At 39.2% G+C, this 12,640-nt stretch overlaps 1 protein-coding gene across 5 annotated transcripts in view; it reads right to left on the reverse strand.

Annotated features, from left to right (window-relative positions):
• Positions 1-330: 330 nt before the first annotated feature.
• Positions 331-12,640, reverse strand: part of eps15l1a (epidermal growth factor receptor pathway substrate 15-like 1a) — a 48,034-nt gene continuing 35,724 nt past the window's right edge. For 3 of the 5 annotated variants that reach the window (XM_017701256.2, XM_017701254.2, XM_017701253.2), the window contains 2 exons: positions 11,631-11,836; positions 331-608 (listed from right to left, as the gene is read on the reverse strand). In XM_017701256.2, coding sequence (XP_017556745.1) covers positions 462-608; positions 11,631-11,836 — 353 coding nt within the window. In that variant the 3' untranslated portion in view covers positions 331-461. Of the gene's footprint in view, positions 609-4,720; positions 4,738-11,630; positions 11,837-12,640 lie in introns of all 5 variants that reach the window. The other 2 variants (XM_017701255.2, XM_017701257.2) reach the window with 2 other exon arrangements.

Here is a 12,640-nt window from a genome sequence, read left to right on the forward strand (position 1 = left end):
AGATGATATGCTTTCAGTCATTTATGAGTTTCTACAGCATTTGTTTCTTTTTGTCCAGTAAAAGGGTTACAAACTCACTCATGGCTCTGTTAACAGGTTCACTAATTTGAGACACACATGCAGGAGCACACACTCACTCGCACACTCACACATCCACTCACACATTGACACCTTAAATAAACTATTTCTGTCAGAGTAGTGCAGGTTAATGCAGTGCATGTAGAATGAACTAGCCCATTCACAAAAACATGGGTTGCCCCATATCGACACGTCACATTAAAGTCAAAAGAAACGTTTGAATGGTGAGAACTCCCTCTTTTTTTTTTTTCACTCTCCCATCCCCAACACACACTACTTACTCTCACTCACTCACTCACTCACTCTCTCATTCACTCACACACACATTCACGCTTTCCTCTGGCTGCTGCAGTGGTGTGAAGGTGCATGCGAGGACAGGGCGGTCAGGTGTTGGACATTTCGGCCTTGCTGAGGGCGATGGCCAGCTCCAGGTCTTCTTGCTCTTGCTGCCGGAGTCTCTTCAGCCTCTCTCGCTCTGCTCTCTCGCTCTCGCGCTTCGCCCACTCCATCTGCTGCGCCTCATTACCAAACTGACAGAGAAACAAACCACAGGGCCGCATGCTGTTAACACTAGCTTATGACCTCGTTTAGACACTATTAAAGTTGCAGCTGATAGCAAGTACAGACTGTTTGGCCCTTCCACTAAAACAGCATACAAAGAATATTATCACTAATATCATTAATATAATATCACTAATATCATTAATATTATCACATTAAACAGACACGAAAATCACAAAATCTAAAACCACAAACAACTATTTCTGCACTCACTGGCAACTTTATTTGGAACATCAACTTCGCATCTAGACTTGTCCATTTTATTAGGTCTACTTCCTATAGTGAGCACTGAGAGTCAGTGACCGCTCTTCATTGATTTCACTTCCAGTCAAAACATTATGATTAAATCCAAGAAATGCATTTTTTGTTAAAGGGGGAAAAAAGAAGCCGAAAACAGTTCAAAGACCATTTTAATTCTGTTGGCCTTGTACTGCTATGAGACATGTGAACACAGCATAGTAGTCCAAGTAATCCCAAACATATTCAATGATACTGAGGTCTGGACTCTGGGGTGGTCACTGCTTTTATCTGAGAACACCATTAGCTTCTTTGTTAGATTTGCAAATGAATGAATAATTTGCATTTTAGACTAGAAGGAAACAGCAAACTAACAAACTAAGTTGGCTTGACTAAGCTACTGAAATCCCAGGTGGTTGCTAAGGTGTTGCTAGGCCATTCCTATGGCCTGTATGTAATGTATATGAGGGTCAGTGTGAGAGATGTCCTTTTGATATAATTTGTAGCAGTCCTAAATCTGATTGGCTGAGCCGCATACAAAACTGCGGTAAGACCCACGATATTCGCACAACTACGATCGCCTCACAACAGCTGAACTGTATATCCCTGCATCACGGCACGAAAAAACCCTTGTGCTGTCAATGGAATAACCTTTGTAACATATTTATATTTATATTTATGGTATTTGGCTGACGCTCTTATCCAGAGCGACTTACAATTTGATCATCAAAATACTCTGCGTTAATTTGGTGGCCAAAATATACTCACAAAGCCAAAGTTTTTGCATTAAACACTGATGTGTAATCAAATGTTCATTGTTACAGGAGAAAAAGTTAAAAAAGTCATGAAAGGATTGAACGTCGCGATGGGTGACAATGTTTTCTCCTCATTCAGTGGCCCATGGTTGCTTGGCAATGAGACTGTACTCTAAAGGATCCACATTTCTTGGCGAAATACTAACTAATAACTTAAATTATGCCTAAGAACACCCTTCCTGTGATAAAATCACAGTAACGCAAGGCCTCCCGTGGCTTATTGCTTTAGTACATTTCTAACATTCTGCCATTCAGTCCCTATGGGGAAAACTGTTTGGAAACGGTTACGGAAGCCATAGGTGCAAACAATTCCGAAAACATGAGTGCAGTATTTCTGTATGAGCTCAATGATCCTGCAAAGCTTTGCGGTTCTAGCTCAAAAATTGTGAGCCATGAAAATGGCATTGAAAAAGACTAGAACAATACAATGAAAAAGAGTAAGTTGGTTGTTTCTTATTTAATTTGTTTTTAACAAAATTGGGAAAGTCTTGTTCTTCCTTTGACTTTCCCTCCTTTATGCTAGTGGATAATATTACATCTAATCTCTTTAGAAACATCTGAAAAACAAATAATGTAATGGTTGTTTGGACTGGAAATAAAACATATGAAGGGTGGTCTCTGGCTTTTGCACAGGACTGTATATCGTAAGTGCCGCTGGAAAAAAGGACACAAAACGTAGACACAAAGCAGATGTACCTAATAAAGTGACCAGTGAGTGTATATGAGAACAATAACGCAACACATTATTTGTGCCTGCCAAAAGCATTTAAGTGAGCACTGCTTGCCAAATCTATGATTTGTGATCTCAAATTTTAATCTGAAGTTTGGAAGAAATCCCAGGCACTCTGTGGTTAGACAAAACAAGCTAAGATTCAATTAGGAGTCACATGATATGGCGACTATGGGAAAATCAGTGGAATGCTGTCCTGAGGCCAAAAATGCAGACTGCTGGAAAATTCAACAGCTCTAACAAGAAATCTCAAATTAAGCTAAAAATGAACAATAAATAAAGCAAGGATCATACGTCAAAAATAAGCAAGAGCCAGTTTCTTCAGATTTTATGGTTCTTACTTGTGGCAACTCTGATTCTTCTGTTCATCTATGTTTTCAGGTCTCTAAATTAAAGGTTACCAAGTCATGAGACCATGACTCCACCTCTTTCTCCTACTGTGCCTGAGGAATTCTCACTCACATTACAGTTCAGGGATGATTAATGGGAGTTTTATTTTTTTTAAATGTAATTTTGAGTGCTAATTCTATATTCTACTGTACACACTCTTTCATCAGAATTCCTGAATCTTTCTTTAGAAATAACTATTTTTTAGGGCTTTCAAAGTGATCGCATTAAGGACGGGCTAATGCAACGATGCCATTAAAGCACTTTTCTCTAGAACTAAAGGCTGAAGTCCAGCCATAATGTGCTGTATGCTGTTATAAAGGAATCTGTGATTGCAGCCCTCTTATTCGAATACAGATTTTAAAAGGCTTTTAAACGGATGCCTCAGGCTGGACGCACATTACACGACTCGTAAAACTTTAACAGGTTTCTAAAACGGAGTGTGTCACAAACTTAGTCAGTTTGTCACAGAATTTCTTGTCTTTTTGTCCCGAGGGCGCTCAGACTAGACGACAGGGGCAAAGAGAGGGAATAACACACATAAGGAGTTTGGGGTAGAAATAAGAACTCAAACTCCCAGACCTCCTCAGAGATTACATGACACACTCAATGCTAAACTTGCTGGACCGGACCTTCAACTCTCTGCTTGGCTGTTGTTTGAATCACGTCTGTGACTTTCTCACAGTACAGGACTACAGGAGTTTTGATTCGTAAATTTCAGACGTGATAATATTTTGATATATATATTTGAACATATCGGAAGGTCAATCAGAGGGCTAAACATTCACTTTCTCTGCTCACACTACCAGATCATATGTGCCGTTGGTCGTTTCCGAACGAGCTCGTGACCTGGAAAACTCTTTTTTTTTTTTTTTTTGGTGGAAATTTGACTCAAGGGGCAAATCAAGCTTAGAATTGGGCAAAAAACTGTGTAGTGTAGGGCCAGCCTAATGCAGACTATGCTTGAACAGTGCTTGTGGGAGATCCCATGGATAAATCAATGAGCAGCAAACTAACAAAAGAGCTCATGAGTTGTTTGAACAACAGCAAGAGCAGCTGAATCATTGGCTTATACGTTTTTATATATATATATATATATATATATATATATATGTATATGTGTGTGTGTGTGTGTGTGTGTGTGCGTATATATATATATATATATATATATATATATATATATATATATATATATATATATATATTAGTTAAATACGGTTGGAACATATAGCCACTATTATTCTCACATTGGTGAAGAAAACTGGAATTCGCAATATGACAAATAAATGCTATTAAATGATTGAAAGTACTAAATACATTCTAACAAAACTTATTTCGCCCTCTTGTAGACAGTACTGTGCAAAAGCCAGAGAGCACTAAGTACAAGCTTTTCACATTCCAAGACATACTTCTGAGGAGATGAGATATAAAATAATCCACTTGTAAAAAGAAGGGAAAAAATCTAAGAAAAAATAAGGTGTAAAAAATCAGGAGTATCAGAACGTAAAGCTTTCATCTCTGAGAGAGAGGAGAAAATCAGGCTGCTTCCGATCTGAAAATGCAACCAACTTCTAAGACTGAACTTTGGAGGTGTGGGGAACGATCCCTGCAGATTTCTTTGCAAAACTGAAAGAAAGTGCTCTCTGACTTTTGCACAGTACTGTATCTATAACTAAATGTACTGTTTCAAAAATTTTTAAATGCAATTAACATTGATTAATTGCACAAAATAATGTGATTAATCATGTTTAATTACTTTAGAGCCCTTTTTTTTAATTCAGAAAAGGGATCTAACGATCCAGTACACAATGACAGCATGCAGTGACTGAGCACACCGGCTTCCTCTGCAATTTATGTGATACATAACCAACAGGGACAGAATCTACTTCTCCACATTTTCAGATGATCTTACCTTAACTCTCTCAGTCCCTGTAAAAGAAAATTGGATTATGAAGAAAAAAAACACACAAACAAGAGAGAGAGAGAGAGAGACAGAGAGAGACAGAGAGAGAGACAGAGAGACAGAGAGGGAGAGAGAGAGAGAGAGAAAGAGAGAGAGATACAGCAAACTGCCACACACCATTCACTTAACTGCACACAGACAAATGGCTCGGTGGATATTGAACAGACCACTAACACCAATGAAACATGACAGATCTTTTAATCAGGCTTTTGATGAAAAGAATGATCTGATTGATCAGGGAAAAGAAGCATGCACTGATATGAAGCTGGGAGACAGTGACAGAAGTGAAGAGAGACAAATTCTGCACACTTTGAGGACAGATAGGGTGAACTGCAGTGAACAAACAGGACACATTTGAGATGAACATGCACATCAGATTTCAGATTGACTGAAGATAAATGAGCTTCAGTTTCCAGTGTTCTATGTGAAATCTCTCAGATTCAAGCTAGACGTTAAAGGGCCCGTATGCTACATTTCTCTTGTATTTCATTTTTGTCCCCAGATGTCCATTTATAATGTGATTGTGTGTCCAGAACATGTACTATTTTACAGTCCCTTAGGATTAAACAGGCCTAATATAATCGGTTACTGTGCCTTTAAGACTGATATATGCAAATGAATTCTATTCTCACTGGCTGCTGAGTTACACTGCTTATAACTTCACTGTGAAAGGATGGGGATGAGTAAATGTGTCGGTTTTCTTGACGTTTAAAAATGATCAATTCAATTTTTCCCCCCATATAGTCATATGGAATGTTTGGGTGCCCCAGTCAAATAACATGTTTTGTTGATTTTGATAGCGAAAAGTAAAAGTTATGGCATGAATATCATCAAAACGTCTTACTGGGGGTATCCAGACTTTAGCACAGGACTATTTATGGGCTGTATGGACTGTACATGTGGTTTTAAAACTTTAACAAGAGTTTACATCAATCTCTTATTCCAAAAAGTGAAAAAAAGAAAAGCGTTCCATGCTATAGGCCCTTTAAATTATGTAAACACTCTTAAGAGGACTCCAATCAGGTTCATAAAGTAGCCCTGGATGTGTTCTTTTGTCCTCAGCAACCATTTAAGCTTGGTAATATCTGTCCTAAACAGTATGTTTGATATTATTGGAAACAAAATAACTATCAAACCACAAAAAGACCTAAAAGGATGGCATGATTTTCTCAAATACTGTACATTTTGCTGTAATTCTCATGGGACTGAGCTCACGAGACAGGAAGAAAAACCAGAGATGGTTTAGCAAGCCCTGCGTCCCCATCACATGCACACCAACAACAGGAGAATGATGGCTGAGGATGATGTTGATGACGATCATGATGATCATGGCACAAAAATCAATGGGTCTTAAACTGAGTGGGTTTTTGCATTGTAAAGAAGCTAGGATGCACACCATATCCCATGCTGAGAAATCTCCAGCCTGCAAGCTGAGTAGTGATACTGCTCCTTCCTGTCAATCAGTCACCATGAAACCATCTCCAAAAGCTAAGACCAGCGGCTTCCTAATAGCCTCCATCACCATGCACTGCTAACTACACGCCCAAAACCCTACTGCCAGTAACTAACTCTAACTTCAGGGTGCTTTTAGAGGGGACCCTTTTTATGTCCATCTAATGCTGGTATGATTAGACCATAGTGGGCCAATCCTGCTCCTGGAGATCTACCGCTCCAGAGTTCAGTTCCAACTGTAAGTAAACAACATTTAATCCTGTTAAACTAGGCCTTCAACATCATCTGAATATTAAAGCAAGGTGTGTTGGAAACCTGGCTCTGCAGGTTGTGCAAACGTTAGAGACTATCTTCGGCTTATTTTATTTCCAGTCAAAACGGCCAGTAAATACATGTCATTCATGTTTTAGGAGACATTTAGATATGAGAATGTATTTGCATAAAGTCACAAAGGGGAAATTCAAAGGAACATGCACTTAATAATCTGATAACTGCAGTAAATTAGACAATGCATTCAACATGTTCACATGAATTTGAGTAATCAGATTACGGAAAAATTTGGGTCTACATGAGTCACGCAGTAACCCGATTTCTGCTTTACAACCCACCTATAAACTCGCAGAAAATGTCATGTGAACGCCAAAATATAAACAAACATCATCTAGTAGATGAAGAACATTTAAATCCTTCATTTCGTAGTGAGTTTTAGCATCACTCCAAAAGTGCTTTGATGTCTCGCAGCAGCGCTGCTTGCATATCTCTGGTACTGCGGTCTGTTTTCACACATGCTGAGAAATAGAAAGAAATCAGAGTAAGAGTCCACATGCACTGATGACTGATCTAAAATCTAGCTCCCTTTATCGGATTTCTAGACCCTCAAACAGCACTTAAAGCTTTCATCTTAGAGAGAGGGGAGAAAATCAAGCTGCTTCAGATCTGAAAACATCCACAGGTGTTTCTGTCCATCCTTCCACTGTGAGAAGACGGGTCAGCGCTGTGGGTCTGAACGGACGTGTAGCTGTCGAGAAGCCAGAGTCCAGACCTCACCATCACTGAACATGTTTGAGATGACTTGGAACACGAGAAGCACAAAATGCAACCCGAAGACTTTGCTTTGGGGGGAGTCTAAAAGGACCTGTGTAGATTTCTTAATTATATATATTTTATATTTATTCCTTTATGCTGAAAAATAAATAACTTGAGGCTGTTTCAACTGGAAATGAAATAACTGAAGACTTTGCACATTACTGTAGATCTTCGTGCGCAGATCTGTAGCATGGCAAGTAACTCTGTCACAACAAGACAAACAACAGTAAACAGCTTCATTATGTAAATGATCTGTAAATTACACAATCATGTGTGTCTGTGTAACACAGACTGCTCTGGTGTAAAACTACATGCAACTCTAAACTACATACTACTGAACACAGTACGATAAGGAGAATGGGTGCGAAGCTCCTCCGGCCTACTGCTTCTCACAAAACGGCTAAAAGGTTTACAGCTAACGTTACCAACTCGCTTTAGTCATGACTGTGTTCTGTGTCTACTGAGCCAAACAAATCTTTAGCAGACAAACCTTTCCCAAAGACTGCACAGTACAGTGAATGTAACCTCTCATAAGACCTTCACTATATATTAAGGATGAGAGCCAGTTTGTGTGCAGAGGACACAGTGCGAGGGGTGAAAATGACCCACAAGGGTTGCACAATTAGCCATCAGCTGCTACAATTAGTTTTGCTGGTGTGGCTTTTCCCTTAGAGCTTTATTTCTGCTTTTCTTCAGAAAGATGTCCTTCCGAATAGTTCGGAGAAGTGAAAGTGGTTTTTCCAGCATGTTCAAACATGTTGGCAAAAGTTGATTAAAAAAAACGGACTGAATATCCATCAGCCTGAAGCTTCTAAGTCAACGCCCAGTTTCACACAGTCTTGCAGTCTTGCCAACTTAGCGACTTTGCCGCTATATTTGTCGACTTTTCAGGCCCCTCTAGCGACTTTTTAAAAAATCTAGCGACTTTTTCTGGTGTTATTGGAGACTCCTGGAGACTCTGAGGTGAACACACATGTTCTTCAGTTACTGTCCTCAGCGGGTGCTGCCGTGAGCCCTGTCCCACAGCACTCGGGTCTCACAGTCAGAGCAGACCCACGCCGCTCCACGGCCACACTGCACATGAACTGTGCATGCCAAAAGCCGCCGCTGACCCCGCCCCCTATTTACAGAGCGGGATGTAAATATAAATAAAAATATATATTTTAAAAAATGAGGGGGGGGACAATCAAAAAAAAGTAACTCTGCCAAAGTGCCTATTTCTAAGGTCACTTTGCCGTCCCAAGCCAGGATAAAGGAGGAGGGTTGAACGTAGAGCAGAAGCTCCACCCCACATAACAGGCTTTTGATTAAATTTGATATGCTAACACTTAACAACACAGAACAAAACTGATTTATGTAACTTACGTAAAAATGATTTATGTGGGTCTAGACAAAGCATTAAAGTCATGAAGTTATTTTGAGAAGCGACGGCCTTTTCAAAGGCAAAAAAACAGAAAAGAATCACCAGTTCATTTATTCAGAGTTTATTAGTAGTTCTAACATATTCAGGGTGTTTTTTACTCGCTTTGTTCTCTCCCATGTTGTTCCTTTATTCTACAGCTTCAAATACACGCAAATGGACTATTATGCAAATTATGCGAGGACATCTTTTAGCGAGCTCTAGTGACTTTTAGGACAGCCAATAGCTACTTTCCTTACTGAGGAGTTGGCAACACTGGTTTTACAGCCTCTGGCCAAGTAGAAAAGGTGGGGTTTGGATGTTTGCCAGTTTAACACAGATCAAGTCTTTAATTATTACCTCTACAGCCAAGGCTCTACAGTAGATTATGAATTTCCCATCTATTTACATGCATGTAAACCAATGACCTTCCTATAATCAATATGCTGACTCTAAAATGTAGGGGTGAACCAACATGAGAACTGTGGGCTGATGCAGATATCTGATATTTCTAATGTACATCACTATACATGAATATTTTATGGAGAAAGTGGGACTAGACTGATCTTGTAGAGGGTTACAACTGCAGTAAAATGAATAAAATAAACAAAAAAGCAGGTAGTTTAGTGCAGTAACCCAGCATCTCCTAAACATTCTTCTATTCCAAAGCATAACAAAATTGAAATATCAAGAATCTAAAATCTATTGGATGTTTTGTGGACACATCAGCCAACAGTGATATAATTCTGATATCAGGGTTCATTCAGGTAGTAAAAAATTCTCTACAGAGAACAAACTTTAGTATGAGTTTTTCTTCAAATTTTAGTCCACAATTTAAAGATTAAATGACATATTAAACTTAGCAATCACCTAATACCACTAAAACCTGCTCCCATGGAAATACAACAAATCTGTCCTATACACTCTCAGAAAAAAAGGTACGACACCGTCACTGCTGGGGCAGTACCCTTTTTGTCACTGGGGTGGGACCCTCAGGGGTACATCTTAGTACCTTTAGTCAGGGAACATAACTGAACCAGAATCCACTGAAATGATATTTTCTAAGTGGTACTGACTCCACAGACCCGCCTCGCCTCCAGGCTTTTCATTTCATTGTTCTGTTTTAAAACATTAGTTTATAGAAAGGTACAAATATCTACTTTTCCACTTTGAAAAACTTATTTAAGGTTCATAATCGGACCTTAAAACCGCTGTTGCACCTTTGAGGGTACACTTACATTGTACCTTGATGAACATTCATGTACCTGCATGGTACCTTTATTTCTAACAGTGTACGCTATGCAAGCATATATAATAGATGTACTTTTATTCCTGCTTTCACACTTTAGCTTCTGTCTGTTTTTTTATTTCTGCCTAATTTATGTCTGCCTTTATTTCTGTTTTTATTTCTAAAGCCTTTTTCAGTTTTCATAATTAAAGTACCTGTTGTCCTATACATTGTGTGTAAGTTTCATGATGAATGGACCACCCGAAGTGACCTAAAATTACATTGACTTACATTAAAAGTAGAGTATGTTTTCTCCTTCTCCTGTAAAGTTCTCATATATAATGTTCCGACAACATTAATATATAAGTTTATGGGCGAGTACAAGTCCCCATCGGGACCAATAAAGTTCTATCTATCTATCTGTGTATCTATCATATTGGGAAAACATGCCATAAGTACTGAGCAGGCCACATTTTATATTTTACATTCTTTTCCAACATAATTATTCAGCAATTAAAAATAAGATGTGGTCTCTGTGGAAGACGTCAACTTTTTTCCCCACTTCAAAACAAAACGTGTCATTTGACCAAGGCGACCAAACTGTAACGTCTGAGCGGTCACTGCCTGTCAGCAGTCATAAATCTTACATGTGAATTTTCATATATCACATCACACTGTGAACTCACTTCGCTCGCTAGCTAGAGATTTAAGTTGAATGTGTCAAACCATCTTTTAGCTTTAGCCTCAAACACAACATGGCTTTCATCCTGTATGACGATGTGTGTGCAACGTTGTTTGTTGTTCTGCCATTGAAATTTCCTGAAAAAACAGCTTCTATACTACTTTGCCACAACAGCAAAACGTTGCTGTCAGGAAAAAAAACCTTGTATCTCCATTTTTGGCATTTTTCAGCTTTTGACATAATTTGAAAGTATCTGTTACTTTTCAGATTGTTTGTAAATTTGGTGATGAGAGGCCTAAAAGACATTACCCACAACGACATGGGAAAAATTCTGGTTCCATTGACTTCCATTGAAAGTGAAGTATGTTTTTTTTCCTTCTCCTGTAAAGTTAATATTTTGGAGATACAAGGTTTTCCTCCGACAGCAGCGAAAAGCGTATCTAATACAATCCCCTCATGACAAAATGTGGACATTCTTTGTTTCACCGTGGAGATATAACACCAACTAACTACTGAGGGTTCTGTAATCACAGACTTTGTAAGGGGACTTCAGCATAGCAGTGTGCAGAAAAGGTGATTCTAGATAGGACCTCAGAGAAACTGAGCTTTCAACCCCTCAAGACTTCTGGCCCATTTGATTCAACAAATCCTACAACAACAAGACAACAAGGGATATAACATACTCGATACAGCAAGCACAAGAAACTGAACTGGCCACGGGTCACTGTGGAGCCGTGTCTGGCTTCATGATCGCTCCCTTCATTATTCCAGATCATTCCATGGAGTTGGTTAATTACAAATAGAGATGGCAGTAGAGATGGAGAGTAGCCAGCATGAGGCAACAGCATAGACGGAGAGGTACAGAAGCCAATGGTGCAGTCTGCTCCACAAAATCTCACTCATGATTACTAAAAAGCAGAGCATTTTTGGGGGAAAAAAAAAGAAAAAAAAAAGAAAAAGAAGAAAAAAGGTGGACTGGACAAGAGAAGTAGTATCACTAAGCTCAACTTACAGAGCTGAAGTCTGCAAAACCCAAGGAAGAGTCTTTAGAGGCTTTACTTGAAGCAGATGGAGCAAACGGATCTTTGCCACTAAATGGGTCCCCGACCCCCTTTTTACTCTGAAACGGGTCGTTAGCGTCAGAGCCAAAGGGCTGGAAGGGATCACTTGACTTGGCTGAATCCCCTGATCCAGGCAAGTTAGTCGGGGTGCTTTTACCTGAAAGAGTTCAGAAATAAAGATAATCAAAAAATATAAATATGTTATCTCAATAATGTTCAATTGAATTGAGCCTATAACAGCTGTTGGATTACTTGAAGTGCAGCATTCGCATAACACAGTAATGTGCAACAGACATCATCCTTCATTTCATTCCCGGTCAAAACAGACATTAAGTACAAGTTATTCATTATTCAGCCTCAGGAAAAAAACAAAAACAAAACAACAACAACAACAACAAAAAAAACACAAAAGCCTCCAGCACTAAGTATAAAATCTAAACTGACAGTATTTAGTGTGATTTTATCTCAGCTTTCATTCTTAACATATTTATTACGTTCAGTCATAGACGTTATTTTCTGCAATTGGTTCCAATTAATCCCAAACACGTTCTGTGATAATGAGGCCTGGACCCTGGGATGCACTGACCAGTCCATTGTTCTGAGAACACCAGCAGCTTTCATTTGATCTGCAAATGCTCTTCTTTTGTGTCCATCTCCTTTTCTCAGTGACGTACTTCTTGATCAGCTACACGTCCTTTCAGACCCACAGCGCTGAGTGGAAGAATGGACAGAAACACCTGTGGATGTCTTCAGATGTGAAGCAGCTTGACTTTCTCCTCTCTAAGATGAAAGCTTTCATCGCTGTTTATCTGATGGGGACAGTTTTGGTGGTCTGCCAGGTCTTCCAGGTGGTTGTTAGGAGTCCTGGCTTCTTTGTGGCTTTTACTTGTCTTTCCAACTCCAGTTCGGGAAATTCTTGTTTTTTTCCTCACTTATTTTCCTTAAACTTATTCCTTCCTTA

This window comes from Pygocentrus nattereri, chromosome 15, assembly GCF_015220715.1.
Source record: "Pygocentrus nattereri isolate fPygNat1 chromosome 15, fPygNat1.pri, whole genome shotgun sequence".
Lineage (NCBI taxonomy): Eukaryota > Metazoa > Chordata > Actinopteri > Characiformes > Serrasalmidae > Pygocentrus > Pygocentrus nattereri.